Source organism: Alligator mississippiensis, chromosome 3, assembly GCF_030867095.1.
Source record: "Alligator mississippiensis isolate rAllMis1 chromosome 3, rAllMis1, whole genome shotgun sequence".
In the NCBI taxonomy this organism is placed as follows: Eukaryota; Metazoa; Chordata; order Crocodylia; family Alligatoridae; genus Alligator; species Alligator mississippiensis.
The window spans coordinates 22467174-22485173 of record NC_081826.1 but is presented as its reverse complement, the minus strand read 5'-3'; the positions used below and the strand labels follow the sequence as shown (position 1 = coordinate 22485173).

The window sequence follows — 18000 nt, the reverse complement described above, 5'->3', positions numbered from 1 at the left end:
TCGGGGGACGCATGTCCCCCATGCCTCCCCTGGTGGTGTGCGCCTCCCTCCCCCCCCCATGTGACTCGGATGAGCAGCATCTCTGTCCCGTGTCCTCCCCCCCCTCCAGCTAGGCAGCTTCAGTCCCAGCCCTACTCCCTCCCTCACTGCAGGGGCCTCCATCTTCCTCCCCCATACCCCTTGCCCCCAGCAGACTTGCCAGTCGAACATTGCCCTCCAAGCTGCTGGGCTGAATATCAGTAATTGAATCCGTATTGGCCAATATGGCTGGTCAATAATCGGCCAACGGTGTCAGCCAAAAAAATCTTTATCGGTGCACCCCTACCCAAAAGAGTTTCTGTACTGAGGTATTTTTGCATCATGTGGAACACTATATTATGTGTAATGTCTGTCCATAGCATAGGTGGTGGGGAAACGGGTAATAGCATATTATCCTTGAGAAAATGGCTACCTTAGGATAAATTGAGAACAACATATACAGCAGTGGTTTTCAACTTGTGAAATCCCAGGGGGTCCTCGGACTGTCTGAGGTGTCTGTGAAAGATGACTAGGTTCAATCAAAAGTATGTGAATACCCACAGTTCAAGGAGGCTCGCACCATCGTTCAAAATGTTTTAGGAGTTTGCAAATGGAAAAGTTGAAAACCACTGATATTTACAACAGTCTTATCCCTGATCTACATCAGACCTGTGGGTAAGCTATACCAGTACAGGGCCGCTTGACTTGTCTGCTCCTCTTTTTTTAAACCAGCTGACCTCTTTTAAACGAATTCTTTGCCTCCATATTCCTTAACAGGGACCGGGACATTTCCCCCACTAGAATTATGGATGGACCCAGGGGAGGCACTGCCATGCCTAGGGTCAGAGAGAACCTAGTTAGGGGATTGTTGGAGGAGCTGGACGTATTTAAATCAGTAGGTCCAGATGCTCTTCTCCTGAGGGCGCTGAGGGAATTGGCGGGGGTCATAGCAGGGCCCCTGGCATGGGTTTATAAGCGCTCGTGGGGCTCTGGCCAGGTACCAGAGGATTGGAAAAGGGCCAGCGTGGTCCCCGTATACAAGAAAGGGAGAAAGGAGGACCCGGGTAGGCCAGTTAGTCTCACCTTGGTCCTTGGGAAGATCTTTGAGAAAACTATCAAGGAACACATCTGCAAGGGCCCAGCAGGGGAGGTAATGTTCAGGGGCAACCAGTGTGGATTCATTGAGGGGAGGTCCTGCCTGACTAGCCTGGTTACCTTTTTATGATCAGGTCACAAAGTCCCTGGACGAGGGCATCGAGGTGAGTGTCGTTTTCCTGGACTTTAAGAAGGTCTTTGACAGTTTCCCGCCACATTCTCTCAAAAAAAACTTTGCCACCCATCTGACTGAGTAAGCATTAGCACCTGTCACCAAATTGGCTAGATGGTCGCACCCTGAGAGTGGTGGTGAACAAGTTATTTTCGACCTGGAGGGATGTGGGCAGTGGAGTCTCCCAGGGCTCGGTCCTGGGCCCTGTACTGTTCAACATCTTTATCAGCAATCTGGATATGGGTGTGGAAAGCACGCTGTCCAAATTCGCTGACCACACCAGGTTGTAGGGCAAGGTGGGCACGCTGGAGTGGAGGGACAGAATCCCGCTAGATCTAGACAGGTTATAGAGGTGGGCGGATGAGAATAGGATGGAATTCAATGCAGACAAGTGCAGGGTGCTGCATCTGGGGAGAAGGAACCATTAACACTCCTATAGGTTGGGAACACCCTTCTTGTCAACACGGTGGCAGAAAGGGATCTTGGAGTCATTGTTGACTCCAGGATGAACATGAGCCGCCAATGCGAGGAAGCGGTCAATAAGGCTAACCACACCTTGTCGTGCGTCTGCAGATGCATCACAAGTAGGTCCAGGGAGGTGATCCTTCCCCTCTATGCAGCATTAGTCAGGCCGCAGTTGGAGTACTGGGTCCAGTTCTGGGCGCCGCACTTTAAGAGGGATGTGGCTAGCATTGAGAGGGTCCAGAGGAGGGCCACTCGCATGGCCAAGGGGCAGCAGGTCAGGCCCTATGAAGAGCCTGAACCTGTTCGGCCTGCACAAGAGAAGGCTGAGAGGGGATCTGGTGGCCATTTACAAACTCACCAGGGGGGGACCAGTGAGAGTTGGGGGAGGCTGTGTTCTCCTGGGCACCACCTGAGGTTACTAGGAATTACAGCCACAAATTGTTAGAGAGACAGTTCAGGATGGACATCAGGAAACATTACTTTACAGTTAGGGCTGCCAGGCTCTGGAATGGGCTCCCAAATGAGGTGGTGCTCTCTCCTACCTTAAGGGTCTTCAAGAGGAAGCAGGACAGACATTTGGCTGGGGTGTTATGACCCTGCACTCATTCTTGCCTGTGGCAGGGGGGTCGGATCTGATGATCTGTTTAGGTCTCTTCCGACCCTAAGCACTATGAAACTATAAACTGTTGTGTGTCCAGATCCTTGTACTTACCTTAGCATAGTTTGACCACATAATAGCCTTGGTTTTTTTGCAGAACACAATGGCTCTCTTTAACATCTTGGTCGTAACAACATATTTTGGGGCTCCTGAAACTCCTGTTCTACAGCCGTCAGCACATTACATGCATGTTTAATTTCTGATGCTTTCTTTGAGAGTTTACCATGTAACCTCCTTATGAAGTATACATGGAATGAATCTGTATTAGTCCATAGACTAGTAGAGGTGTCATGTTCTCCCCAAAATCTTCACTGATAAGTTTACATTCTTTAGTGAAGAGACCTACTTACCAAATTGAGGCAAACCCTAGAAATATTTGTTATAGAATAGATGGCAATCAATTTCTACAAGACTGGGAATTTACTTAAAGTAGGTTGGAGGAGTTGAGTTTTAGGAAAGGAACTGAAGTGCATTACACCTGTTTGATTGCATGTTTTGTAAGGATATTGTTTGTCTTGTCCATAATTTTTATGTTCTCAGCAAGAGTATGTATGTTCTACAGTCCTTGGGGCTGTTCTGCTGAGGAAGGCAAGGGGTTTCCATATAATCAGACTTTTACATAGACCTCATCACCAAGATTGGAAACATGAACTGGGTTATTAGAAGCCTTCAATAAAATCTAAAACAAGGGGATTAATAACTTGAAAATATTTACTAAGTGCCCAATTTATAACAGAAAAGAGTTCCATTGCTAATTTCCTTATTCGAGATCAAGGGAGAAACTAATCTTCTATAATGCCAAATCCTGCATTTATTATTCAAGCAACATTTCCATTGGCTTCTAGGGAAATTTTATCCTATAGAGACACCTGTGAGTTTTGATCTATATGTAATATGTAACCAAACTTCAGTTTATGTGGCACTTGAATATAGCTGAACTCATCAGATGTAATGGGGTTTATTAGGTTATTTAATGTAGTTTTCAAGGGCATTGGAGAATGCAGAAGATGAAGAGGCATTGGAGACCATTCCACAGTTGAAAATTAGCCATAGTTTTTCTACTTTTTTTCTAATTGGGAAGATTTCTAACTCTGTTATTTGCTACCTTTATGTTCCCATTCGTTTCAATTTTAGATACTGTCTTGATAACAGGAAAGCTTTAGAGAGAGATGTGGGATATGCTGAACTTCAAACTCGTCTTATTCGTTATGAAACACAGACCACCTGCACAAAAGAGTGCTGTCCTGTACCATGCGTCTTGAGCCCTCTTCCATCTCCTGCAGTATTGTCAGAGCCTGGTAGCATGCCTGATGGGGAAGCTTTACAAAGTGAGTTCAGAACAGAAACATCAAGGCTAAAACGCAGATCAAAAGACTTGGATTGCTTTTATCCCAACAAAAGGTAATGCACTACCTAATAATAACAAAAATATTAGCATGAAATATTCTAATACATTTTGTATAAATGCATCTCCCTTTTAATCATGTAATGTTTTAAAAGGAGCTGTGTACAGAAATGTTCTAGTGCAATCCTCTTGTACAAATTAATTTTTTTCTGAAGTGTGATCTAGTGTTGATAGCATTAATCAAAACCACAGAGCTAAGACACTCATATAAGAAAATAAAAGTTGCATCTTGCAAGGTACTGAGTGTCTCTTAAAATACCTTTTGCAGACTTTGTAATTATTATTTGTAGGGCAGGAGTAACTCAGGATTTAGAGTACTGGGCACTGTAGAAACGTAAAACAACACAGACTGTGGCCCAAGAATTTACAACCAAAGTGAAGACAACCTGTAGCAATCCATTTTGCCAAGCCCTCGGCACTTCTTCTAATCCTAACTCCCACTTCTTCAGAATTCTGCACTTACCCAGGATGGAATTATTCCCATTATTATTAAACTATTAAAGAACAGATTCCACCACCAAGCAACTGTGTCACCTTATTACTGTGACACTTTCCTAGTCTTTCTGCCCAACTGTTTATTTACTCACTTGTTGGAATACCCATGTAATTGCAAGTAAATCCTTAAAGCATGATTCATATCATATTTTATATATCTGTCTCACTGAGCTACCAGACTTTGGAGTTGTACTTCCCAGGATCATGCTGCTTAGGAGTGAGAACTACTCTTACTGCCAGAGATCAATCTTCATAACTGCATACATTTGTTATTCAACTGTTTACTTCCAATAAACAGCAACTCAACTATTTAGGCTGTTTTTTTCTCTGAAGGTGAAGAACACAGTGGTTTCAAGCACTCTACTTGATACTACTTAGTCTTGAATTGAAACTGGAGAGTACAGTACTAGGAGTAGTGACTGGGCATGCCTATATGTTTCATATTTACTAGATAAGGAGGTGAAGTAGCCACACATTCTTTAATCCTTAAAAGAAAGTTGTTGGGACATGGAGGGCTGGGGGAAGAAATTTCTGCAGTCTTCCTGACCACCTCCCACTTCTGTATGCATCTTTCCTGTGTTTTTCATAGATTCATAGATGTTAGGGTTGGAAGGAACCTCAATAGATCATCAAGTCTGACCCCCTGCACAGGCAGGAAAGAGTGCTGGATTTAGATGACCCCAGCTAGATGCCTATCTAACCTCCTCTTGAAGACCCTCAGGGTAGGGGAGAGCACCATCTCCCTTGGGAGCCCGTTCCAGACTTTGGCCACTCGAACTGTGAAGAAGTTCTTTCTAATGTCTAGTCTAAATCTACTCTCTGCTAGCTTGTGGCCATTATTCCTTGTAACCCCCAGGGGTGCCTTGATGAGTAAAGCCTCACCAATTCCCTTCTGTGCCTTGTGATGAACTTATAGGCAGCCACAAGGTCGCCTCTCAACCTTCTCTTGCGGAGGCTGAAGAGGTCCAGGTGCCCCAGTCTCTCCTCATAGGGCTTGGCCTGCAAGCCCTTAACCATATGAGTGGTCCTTCTCTGGACCCTCTCCAGGTTATCCACATCCCTCTTGAATTGCGGCGCCCAAAATTGCACGCAGTATTCCAACTGCGGTCTGACCAGCGCCTGATAGAGGGGAAGTATCACCTCCTTGGATCTGTTCGTCATGCACCTGCTGATGCACGATAAGGTGCCATTAGCTTTCCTGATGACTTCGTCACACTGCCGACTCATGTTCATCTTGGAGTCCACTAGGACTCCAAGATCCCTTTCCACTTCTGTGCCACCCAGCAGGTCATTCCCTAGGCTGTAGGTATGCTGGACATTTTTCCTCCCTAGATGCAGCACTTTGCATTTCTCCTTGTTGAATTGCGTTCTGTTGTTTTCTGCCCATTTGTCCAACCTGTCCAGGTCTGCTTGTAGTTGTTCCCTGCCCTCCGGCGTGTCCACTTCTCCCCACAGTTTTGTGTCATCTGCAAACTTGGACAGAGTACACTTCACTCCCTCATCCAAGTCGCTGATGAAGACACTGAAGAGTATTGGTCCAAGGACCGAGCCCTGCGGGACCCCACTGCCCACACCCTTGCAGGTCAATACCGACACATCCATTACGACTCCCTGGGCACGACTCTCTAGCCAATTCGCCACCCACCGGACTGTATAGTCATCCAAGTCACAGCCTCTTAACTTGTTCACCAGTATGGGGTGGGATACCGTATCGAAGGCCTTCCTGAAGTCTAAGTAAATGATGTCTACCCCTACTCCTGCATCCAGGTGTTTTGTAACCTGGTCTTAAAAGATACTAGATTAGTCAGGCATGATCTGCCTGCTACAAACCCGTGCTGGTTTCCCCTCAGCATAATTTTTTGTTATCCTTAATTTGGGATGCCATCCTCAGCTCCATGGTAGCTTTGGCCTGTCTAACTGCCTCCCTACAAGTGCGAGCAGAGGAGGTATAACCCTCTTTAGTTATCTCTTCCCCGTTTCCACTTTTTATATGCCCCCCTTTTTTTAGCCCGTAGACTGCTCTGGATTTCTCTGGTCAGCCAACGAAGCCTCTTGGCCCCTTTTTCCCTGCGTCGGGATCGTCTCCCTCTGCCCAAAGGATCATTTCCTTAAGGCACAGCCACCCTTCCTGGGCTCCCAGCTCTTCAAAAATCCTACTCTGCAGTGCGTCCTTGACTAAACGCCTGAGTTCATTGAAGTTAGCTTTCCTAAAGTCTAGCACTTTCACTCTACTAGTTACCTTACCCACTCGACGTCTTATGGTGAATTCTATTATTTGGTGATCACTGTCCCCCAGGTGACCGCCGATCTGTAGGTCTCCTACCATGTCATCCCCCGTTGCCAATACAGGTCCAGTAAGGCTTTCCCCCTAGTGGGACCATGTACCTCCTGCTTCAGATGGAGGTCCTGTACACAGGATAGGAACCTGCGTGAACAGTGGGACTTTGCTGTCTGCGTCTCCCTTTTATGGCTAGCTGATTTGTTCCCAGCTGTTTTTTTTTTTTTCTGTAGCATTTGTGATAGCACAGATTGGGGGGGAAAAAACTACTGTGCATTAAAAAAATTAACCACACCAGTGAACAAATTGGTAGGTAAGGAAAAAGTGTTCTTCCATTAGTAGGGAGGAAATATAGATAACAGTTGAGTGCCTCACACCATTTTCAGTCTCCATTTGAGCAGTATTCTATGTTTTTGCAATATTTTAAGTAGTAGAGGCAAAACCCTAAAGATCATAATCACTTAGTCTTTTTTCATTCTTTTCTCATCAGACTAACAAAATCGGAAAGCACAGATTCTGTCCTGTCTCAGGCAAGTGGAAGTAGTGGGAGTCACCATTCCATTGCTGTCACAAGACAATCCTCAGAAAGATCAAGATCTCTAACTTCTGTGCCTGTTAAGCAACCTAGTAATCAACCTCAAAAAGTATCAATGAAGGCTGGCTCAACAAGTCAGAGAAGTATGCTAGAGTCAGAAACTTCAAAGCCAGTGAAGGAATCAAGATCTCAGAAACATACACGGGTAAAGATTTTGTTCTCTAAAAATGTAATAAGACTACCTCATTTTTTGTCTTTTTTTTTTCTTTTTATATTGCCCTAATCAGGTGAAGCCTGGTGAAATCAAGGAGAATTATGATTGCAGGAAAAAGTACTATATATTGTCTAAGCTAAATACAAAGATATGATGTATAAAAGCAGAAAAAAGGAAAATGGATACCAATCAGTATAAATTAGAGGCTTGGAGATTATAGAAAACTGATAAGTAGAACTAAAGACACCAGAGAAAAATCCATGCCTGGCATTAGTGATGGTTAGTCTGATAAAAGATATCGCCTAAAATTCTTATCACTCGTATCTCCTGGACTATAATCCTAATTTAAACTCTACTGAACGCCTTACCTTGTATATTTCTGGTAACCATAATAATAGTTACAGGACTTCACGTCTGTTACAATAAAGAGGGGAAATTCTTTCATCCTATGTTGACTTAAAAGTAAAAAATGCCAATGCTTTGTGGAAAGGGGGGGATTGTCCCCCAAATTCCATTTCAGAAGGATTGAAATATAGTTTTTAATGACAGACAGATTTATGAGAACTTTCTAGAGGGGAAGCAAAGGACTTGCTGTTTAGATTTTTCCCCACAGGAATTTGGATTTTACAGAAAAGACATTTTTCTTCAGTAAATTAATTCTGATGAGTATTCCTTACCAACTCCTATTTGTACATCATGTGATACTTCTCAGTCGATGAGGATTTAAGGAGGATGTTGTACAAATTATACTTGGGATAAACAATTTAATTATGTATGAAGTGATACCAGTACATACTGTAACAACTGCTCAGCAATTTATTTAAAGCATTCTCTCTGCAGAGCACTTTTATGAAGTTATCTTCAACACTCCTGTGAGGTAGATAAGAGGGTGTTCTCTGCATTTACCAGGTGAAGGAGATGGGAAAAGATTGTTTAAAACTGTCAAATGAATTAGTGGTAGAACCAAAACTTGGACATCAGGATTACCTAAACTCCTGGTTTCTTGTACAATTCACGTGTCTCTCCCTAAAATTAATCTTTGGAGCAAGAGAGGAAGGAAGAAGTTATGTTTAGTTTTATTCTTGGTCCTGATTTCCAAGTGTGCCTATTGTCTCCAAGATGCTGAAGGAGGTGGTTGCTAAAACACTTCAGAAATGCGGCATTGCAGAGGACCACGAATGCTTTGCATCCTGCAGCCAGCGTCTGTTTGAGATATCCAAGTTCTACTTAAAGGTATGTGTTGCCTTTTGTTCTCTCGTGTGTGTGTGTGTGTGTGTGTGTGTGTGTATAGTTATTCCACCAAACCCACATCCAGGAAAAGAATGTCAAGCTCAAGTATTAACATACCCTTTAATATATATTTAGCTTCTTTTGCATTTTGATTGTTGGAAAATATTTGGTAAAAATGAGAGTAGTCAGCCCTTTTTGAAGGCAAAGTATGGAATCCCAAGATTAAAGAGTCAAAGCTGTTTTTTCTGCCATAGACTCATACTGCTGTTAAATGGTGGCCACACAATAAAATATATAAGAATCTTCCAATCCTGCATATAACTGCAGGTTCTAGGAGGTCCAGAGTTGGCAGTATCAGTATTTCCCAGTGACTGGGGAATTATTACATTAGCCATCAAAAAGCATAAGCTGGAAGAGTGTGAGGAGAGCTGTGGACTTTTACAAATTTTCATTCTGATGGGGATTGGTTATTAGTGGTTTGTCTAAAATAAGAGTTTAATGCTAACTGCACATGTTCAATGTACATTTTTTTTCGGGCAAATAGGATTTTTATAGCAAACAGTGTAGGTTTGCTTCACTATAACAACATTGCTAATATTGGCATAATTTTTAATCCTTTACTTTGCTAAAGCAGAGAGTATTATATGAGGTATTTATTTAAATGTATACTTCGCCACCTGCTGGAGCTATCAATCAGCCATGAACATATGCGGTTTCTCTTCTATACAAGAAAGGTTTGTAAAGCCCGGTCTTATAAGGAATAGGACTTATCCAAAAGAACAGATCTTGCCTTTGGTCCATGACATAAAAAGTGATGCAAGTTAGGTTCCTTTTACCAGTCCGTAGGAGGATGCACATGGCAGAGTAGAGTACCTTACATTAAATTAATGCTGCGTGGGAGCATTAGCAGACACTGAGGAGTCAGGATGAGATATAACCAGAAAAATAATCAAGAAGAAGATGCAGAATAGGGTGAAGTTATCAGAGTAGCTGCTTTATCATACATTCCCTTCTTAGTTTGCTTTATGGTGACATGACCCTTCTGCCTCAGCTATTGTAAGCTGCGCTCGCTTTCACTTCTCATTGGTGCAGAATGCCAAATACTTGAACCTGCTTGCATCCATTTTCTGACCATCTTATGTTTCCCTCCAGTTGCATGAATTCACTGCTCTTTCCATCTGTTGAATGTAGCCTTGCTGTATACATATTAGTGTTTTGCATTGTACTAAATTAGGATTGCTTCACTGTATAATAACTAATCTGACTCTCAGTCTGGAGATAGGTATTAGTATATCATCAGAAGTTCTCTCTTGACTTAACTTGCAGTAAATATCAGTCTGTCTCCATTCCTTACTATATTTTTCTCTTCTTCTAGAATCTAATCTAAACACCAATTGCAGAGGATTTCAAAGACTTCCCTTGCATAAAATACATTTGAGTAAACCATTATGTTTCTTTTGTGGCAGTGATGATCACAGTCATTGTTCAGGACAAAGTCCACTGATTACAAAATGAAGAGAGAAATTTCGATAAACCCCATGCTGGGTAATCTTTACTTTTCTTTGTAATGTTCTCTCTCACTTTCTGTGGAGTGCACAGCAGTCCTGCCCTTTTTCCACCTGGCAGCATTGTATGAAATCACATCACCCAGGTTTTTACAAAAAGATGAAGTATTTTTTTCAGAAGAACCAAAGTGATTTGTAAGTCAGTGGCTCTTTAAGATAAACACTTGAAAACCTTAGAGCTGTAAGGAACCAAAGAATAAGGGGCAAACCCAGCTCATAGGAGATAGAGAGGAGTTGATGAGAGAAGATGGCATCAGATCCGTTTCCTTGTGGGATACTGAAAGGAAGGAAAAGGGATGGAGAGCTTAAATCTGACGTTTGAGATGAGAGAGAGAGAAACCTGCTGCCTTTGACCTTCCAAAGGCCTGCTTTTCTGAGGTCACCACCAGACTTTCCCCTATGGTACTAACTGGTGCAGCCCTCACCTGAAACTTGTGGGAACTTTTCAAATCCAGCTCTATACTGCACTGTAGGGTAGTGCTAATGTTGTGGTATTATGAGCTCCCCAGAGATGGGTTGCATCCCTTAAAGGGGGCAGAATGTATACAATAGATTGCTTTTCCCTTCCTACTACTTTTTATCTATTCATTACTTCCCATGAGCTTTGACTGGAGGGATAAGACTCCATCAGAACATCTCTGCCCTGATGAGGTGATTTCTCCCTTCTGAGTTCCACCCCTGCTTACCAACTTAGCTCCTTCATTAAATTTATTTCCGAGTCCTGCTCTTTGTTAAAGGCTGTGTCATACATCCTTTGGTATATAGGCTTTTCCATTTTTAGAGTTATTAGAGTTTTGAGCATCCTATAGTGGATCTGCAACTTTGAAACACCATATAGGGATCAGGAAGGGACTAACTAAACTATGAAACCTCAATGACAAGTTTGGTCAGTCTCTGGTCACTACAGGAGAGGCATAAACCAGTTTTAATGGATTTGGAGTGAGGACAAATATCTGATTAACCCATTTTCTTAGGTGAGGGAGTCCTAGCCAGTCCTCCATCAGGAGTACAATGGGGCAAATCCCTGCAAGTAACCTAGTGTCATAGAGTAGGTTATGGAGTTGGTACGTCGGTGTTCGCAGCCCTCTTGGTTTCATTCTTTACAATAATATGTTTCCTTTTTAGGACCTGAAAACTTCCAGAGGATTGTTTGATGAGATGAAAAGAACAGCAAACAACAATGCTAAACAGGTAATCCTATTTCTGTGTGTTCTGGAAAAATGTTTCTTTGTAGGAGGCTGCATTGCATACAGTTGCTGCTACATCCCTCTAAGGTTAGTTGGTGTACAGCCTTCATGGATGAATAGAAGAATTCCCTCAGTTGTGTTCTTGTTATATCCTACTTCGGCTTGTGAGCATGCTTTAGAAATCGGTGCTCTGTGAACTTCCAGTTGCAGACATCAGCATGTTGCGGTAATAGCAGCTACTGTAATACTGAGAGAAATTTGAAGTAGGGAAAGCGAGACTCAAAACCCTGTTTCACATCAGTGAGAAAAATGTTGACAGTATTTTTATTTCTCCCAGAGGAGTTTCTTACAAATGGACCATTAGGGGAGTTTGCTGTCCTTTACTGATGGCAGTAATGTTTCTATTCAAAGATAATGAAACAATAAAGGGACTTAAAAAAGGAAATAAAATTCCTGAAGAGGAGCAGTTGCCAAAATGTCAGACTTCAGCTCTTAGGATAGATAACAGTAAATAGAAGCCTGAGGGATGGCTGGCTGAGCCCATCTGAGTGTAGGGTGAATATTGTCTTTTGTTTTCCGTGCTATAAAACAAAATACAAGGTATGCCTTTTCCCTTCCCCAAATGGTAAAACCCTTGGGAGAGGCCAAGAGGAAAGTGCAGGATAAAGCAGGTCTGTGAAAGAAGCCATGGGGGCCTGTTTCCAAATTACATTGATTGTAAGAGATCAGCAGTAACTATGCAGAAGTCCTGTGTCTCCATGCCAGCTCGACCCTTCACAGTATTATATATGCTACTGCCAGTAAACAAACCTTAAGGGAGGTGGTATTTCCAGTTCACAGATTGAATAGTAGACAAACAATTATTCAAGGCTTCATAGGAAGCCCATGGCTTTGTGATGGAACAAAGTATTAGCAGTCATAAAATCCTCAGTGGTAGGTGTTCTTCAGTCACTTGCATAGGGCCTCATTGTGCCGACTCTGTAATGCAGGGATGTCAAACTCATCTGGTCCCATGGCCCCTGTGGGCCAGAAGAGTGGCACAGAGCTGTTCCTGCAGGCCAGATCAGGCCCATGGACCTGCCCCCGCCCCCATGCTCGCTCTGCCTGGTCTGGGGTGAGCATTCTGTGCAGGTGCTTGATTGGGCATGGAGGAGACCATGGACTCCTCCCACCTCCCCCCAGCATGCTGGATCTAGTGCCTACTCTAGCTGCTCTGGGACTGTACCACATGCAACACCCACCCTAGACTGGCCAGAGCAGGTGCCAGATCTGGCATGTGTGGAGGAAGATAGGGGAGTGAGGGAGGCAGCAGATCTGTGGCATATACACTGCCCAGTCAGAGCGGATGCTGGATCCAACATGCATGGGCGTGCCCAGCCTGGCCCTGTGTAGGTGCCAAGTGCAGAACTGGTCTTGGAGTGGGAGCTGCTTGCAGTGTGCCTCCCAGGCCTTTGCACAGGGCAGCTCCAGCTCATGGGGTCAGCTCAAGACCCAGGAGCCAGATGATGGGGCTCCATGGGCTGTATCTTTGACACCCCTAATGGACTCGCATTGACTGATGGTCTGAATGGCCCCTCTGCCTGGGGAATTGCAACAGATGTAGCTATTGCACCAACAATGAAGCTGTACTATCAACAGTGAAATTAGTATGTATTCTTACCGTTTTGTTGGTTTTTTCCATTTGAAAAGTAGGAAATGGCATTATTTTGAAGGCAGGCACCAGTTATTTAGAATTGGAGTCATTCTGCTAACATGGAGAAATTGTGGTACATTAAGTCATTTTTGGAGTCTAAAAATGCCTTTTTGTTAGATGCAAGGCACGCCTTAGCATTAAAAATGCAGTTATACAATAATATCCATGTCTGCTCTATCTACTTGTTGATATCTCTTTGAAAAATGAAGCCTCCTTTAAATCTCGTGGCAAAGTAAGCTTTTTCAGTTATATTTACCTGACCTAGAATATTCCAGATGTCATTTTTGAGCAAAATTAAACCATACATTGGAAAACACGGCTTCTTCTTTATTTTATTAGGTGATCGAATGGGTTTTGGAAAAGGCTAACAAACAGTGATGCAGAATCATTCCGTATAAATACCGTTCATATGCTGCCCACAAACTTCACAGAAAAAGCACAACACGTTACAATAACAGTGTGAAGGCAGGTAACATGTATGCACCAAAAGCCTAAAAGGCTAGGTAGGAATAATTAGGTAAATTTAATTCCCAAGTTCAGTAGTATATTGCAGCACTGAGAGATTTTATATGCAAAGATTTTATTTTTAAAAATCTGTAAGGTAGTTTTTTATACTACATGCATATTTATTAGATGCTTGTCAAAAGGAATGCAACTTAGAATTTGGGTGAACAATTCTTGATATGGTGTGTTGATTTTTTTTTTTTAATTATTATTATTTTTTTTATTATTATATGGGATGAATAAATGATGCCAAATGTAAATGTAGTGACGGGACCGTTTTATTATTTTTGCACAATGTTTAAGGAAGATATATATTCTGTTTACAACTACTTTTTGTTCAACAAAGTTGTTAACCTGAAAGGTTTACAATGCAATAAAACTGCTCTCACATTTTATAGCACAGCTAGCTATAATTTCATATTTCTTCTGCAATTGAAATACAAATGTGATTTAAGACTGAAGGCACAATAACCCTTCCAAGTTATATCAACAGATGTAAAAAATATTAGTTTTTAATAAAGCCCCAAATCAAACATGCAGCTTATAGCAGTTATTTTATGGTTTTCATACTTCTTTGAAGGCTGACACACATTCTCCAAATTTGTCCAGGATGAAATAAAATGCAAAGAAAGGAACTTTCAATAAAATAGCTTACAAAAGCTTCATTGGGAATAAAGCTGCTCATGCTTAGGCTTTAAATCGCATGTATTTTCAGTATACTTTCTCATTTTGCATGTTACAAGAGAAACGATTTTTTTATTGAAAATAATGCTGTATTTAAAATGAATGCCTGGAACAGCATTGACAAAGATGCATTTTCACATTAAAAGGCAATACTGTGCCATTGCTCTTGAAAGAGACATGAAACAAAGCAGTGACTTACCTGACAGTTTTGTTCCTGTGTTTCTGTTGCCCTAAACATTCAACTCATTTTATTTTTGAAGGAGGAATATGCAGGAGTTTGATTTTTCTACTGCATTACATTGGTATCCTCAAGATACGCATTCAGTTACAGCAATGTAAAGGTGCCTTTTACCTCGGTAATTATACTTATGCAACTACATCTACTACAATTATAAAGTGAGTTTACACTAGTATGGCAAGTCCTTGAGGGGAAGAGGCAACGGGTGATAATAGTATAAGGCAAATTTATATTGTTATAACTGCATATACCTGAGGAGTTGCATCATTTTAACTGTAGGACCCCATTTCTAGAAATAGCTATATGTATTGTATGTCCCCTACACTGGAGGGCTTATACTAGTTTTGAAATTTCCAGCTTATTTTATATAGCAGGCAGCTTGAGGCGGGGCTGTGTGTGGTCGTCTATTGTTTGGCAATGTTGCGATACTGGTAGTGCTAATGGCAGACAAAGGATACAAGTGAGTTAGTTTCACCATTTTCTGCCTTCTGTTAATTTCACTTTCAGGTTCTTGTTTAGTACAAAGCTGCGATTTTGAATTGCAAATACTCCAGCTCTTTAAGGGTTTGGTCAGGATTTTTCTTCTAATGTTATCCAGTATGGGAATGCCTTAACTGCTTCTGTTACAAAGGTTCTGTTGTTTTCTGAAACTGAATTTTAGGGCAAACTTGCAACAGTGTTTCCACATACACCTGATAACTTCCTTATAGTAGTGACTTTGCATTCAAGATGTCATTTCATATAGTAGGGAAGTCATGGTTTATACTTGTAATATATTCATTACTTTTAAGTATCACAACAAAAATAAATCTGGGTTAACTGCATGTAAGTTTGGAGCACGCTACTTTTTGCTGAAAAAGGAACACTGAGATCTTGTTTTTGGTAGACTTTAAATAGCCTTCTAAAATATAATTTAAGTGAAAAACAAACCTCTTGCTATATATGGCCTGCTTGCTATATTACTGTGTCAGTATTTCTATTTTTACCCTGCTGTGCTATGAACCACATAACAGAATCAAAGTTCCTATACCTAATGTAATGACTTTTCTCACATGATATGTCCATAATCTGTGCTGGTTTACTGCTCTATGAGCATACACACATGACTGATTAATGGGATACTGTGCATAATAAGCCTCACAAGCTAGGGACAGACATTTACAAAGCCTGAGCCTGAATTGATTCAATATTTTCACGTTAGTCTAACCCGCAGAGATTGAACTGATTTGCAAGTGGACAGACATCCACTGTTCATTCTAGAAATGCAGGCACATGCCTGGAGTGGATCAGGCCAGAAGCCCAGGGGCGCTAGCGCAGCCTGCCCTTCCCTTCCACAGGGAAGATGAGCAAGGGAGAGGGGGGGCATGGCCAGGCTCCCAGAGTAGGAGAATTAACTTAATCCCTGCCCCTTAGAATTAACAGCCATGCTGGGATGGCTGCGGTCCCTGCTGGTGGGACAGGGAAGGGGAGGGGGGAATAAACCCCTTCCTGGGCACCCTGACAAAGGCTGCTGCCTTCCATCCCCCCCCCCACTCCTCCCCCCTACTGCTTCAGTGGCAGGGAGGGGACATGGCCCTGTTAAGGTGAAGGGGGCAGGGGGAGGGTTAATTCCTCCCTCTCTCTTCTGCCCCTGGGGATTGCAGCCCCAGCCACCAGATGGATAGACCCTGCTGCAGTGGGGGGAAGGGGAAGGAGGGCAAAATTAACCTCTTCCCTGCCTATTTTGCCTTAACAGGGCCATGCCAGGACACATCTGGCCATGCCATGCCCCTGCTTGGGCTAAAGAGCAGAGGGGCAGGACCAGCCCTGCTCTGCTGGAACAGAGAGTACAGCCCACCCCAGGAGTGCAAAGCATGTTGGAGGACTCTGGTTTAACTTAAACCAGAAAAGGGTCTGGGCAAGAAGTTGCATAAACCAGTTTATGTGCAACTTCTGTCCTTAGCCATAGAGTGGAGATGCCAGTGTACCTAGATGTTCCATTACAAATCCCTATTCTTCTGTGTTGGTCTATGCCTTGGACTACATGACACTATATTTCATAGACATTAGGGCTGGAAGGAACCTTGCAAGATCATCGAGTCCAGCCCTCTGCTCAAAGGGCGGGCAGTCAGTAGGGGTCAAATGATCCCAGCAAGATAGGCATCCAAGTGTTTCTTAAAGGAATCCAGAGTAGGTGCCTGCACCACCCATGTGGGGAGTTTATTCCAGACCCTGGGGACTCTGACAGTAAGGAAGTTTTTCCTATGTCCAGCCTAAAACAGTCTTCCAAGAGTTTGTGACTGTTGGACCTAGTCTTCCCATGGGATGCTCTGGTAAACAGTCATTCTCCCAGGTCCCGGTGCACACCCCTTTTGTACTTATAAGCTGCCACCAAGTCACCCCTGAGCCTATGCTTCTCCAGGCTGAAGAGTCCCCTGCCTCTCAGCCTCTCCTCATAAGGCCTGCTCTCGTCTTCTAATCGTTCGCCTGGTTCTCCTCTGGACTCTCTCGAGCTTCTCCACATCCTTTCTGAATTGCGGAGCCCAGGACTGCACTTAGATAACACCTTTTAGGCTTTATCAGCTGCCCCTATGGAACAAGAGGCATTATTCCCAAGTTTTGAATTTGAAAACAAGACTGCAAGATCATTCATTCTCTAAATACCTCTGATCCTGTTTTGCCACTGATCTCCATGGGAGGAGAATTGGATCAAATCAGAATAGGGCCTTATACCTATCATTTAGCAGAATGCTTATAGACCTGGCTGCTTGTTTCTGTGTCTGAAATCCAGGATATGATATGAGTCTTATTCCCCTGATAGGCACCTGCTTATTTCCTATCCTAGACACAGTCTGTCTCTTCAGGTCATGTTGTTTTTAAGATTAGTAGTGGTGCAAGCTACAATACATATTGATGAGTTTGTAGCGCGAGTCCCCAGAACACTATTTTCTGGCAGTCATCTTATATAAAACTTGACCCAGAGTAGGCATTTCCGCAGAGACAGGAATTCTTCAGGTCTTAGCATAATTTTCCAATCTTTCAATTATACTTATTTGCATGAAGAAGACCAGTTTTATGAATGTCCAAAAAATATAATCATGGCTTTTCAACTACTGATGTGGGAAAACTGCTTCTGCTGCCCTTGCTGTTTAGGGGGAAATGGCTATAATCCTTGTTGCTGGTAAGTACATAGCATGGTGCACTGTTTGATTTAAAAGTTTTTTCTCTGGGTTAGCCAGTGCAGTTTAAAAAAATAAAAATCATGCTGATACCAAGTTATTTTTTAGCAGTTAACTTATAATTAGCAGCATTATTGGTGATAACATCTATTCCCCTTTCAGTTCAAGAATTTCCATATTAAATACCATTTTCCAATTACCTTGTATATGATTGAGTTTTTCTCCCTGCTGGCAAAATAGTCCTAATGTTTCATCACTCTGGCACTTGGATAAAGTACATCTGCTCAATATTTTTCTTCAATCAAGTAAGGAAACATAGAAGTATAAGAGATGGCAATATTTTGACGCACTTTTTAAGACAACGCTCTAGTTCATTTGTAAATGGAAGCAAGAAGGGGATTTAAAA

General features: G+C 42.5%; 1 protein-coding gene across 2 annotated transcripts in view; it reads left to right on the top strand.

Moving 5' to 3' along the window:
• MTBP (MDM2 binding protein) overlaps window positions 1-18000 on the top strand; it is an 85361-nt gene that overhangs the window by 51890 nt on the left and 15471 nt on the right. Inside the window, exons 18-22 of one of the 2 annotated variants that reach the window (XM_059723792.1) lie at window positions 3543-3809; window positions 7077-7326; window positions 8455-8568; window positions 11256-11321; window positions 13350-14053. In XM_059723792.1, coding sequence (XP_059579775.1) covers window positions 3543-3809; window positions 7077-7326; window positions 8455-8568; window positions 11256-11321; window positions 13350-13388 — 736 coding nt within the window. In that variant the 3' untranslated portion in view covers window positions 13389-14053. Of the gene's footprint in view, window positions 1-3542; window positions 3810-7076; window positions 7327-8454; window positions 8569-11255; window positions 11322-13349; window positions 14054-18000 lie in introns of those variants that run through there. The other variant, XM_059723793.1, reaches the window with a different exon arrangement.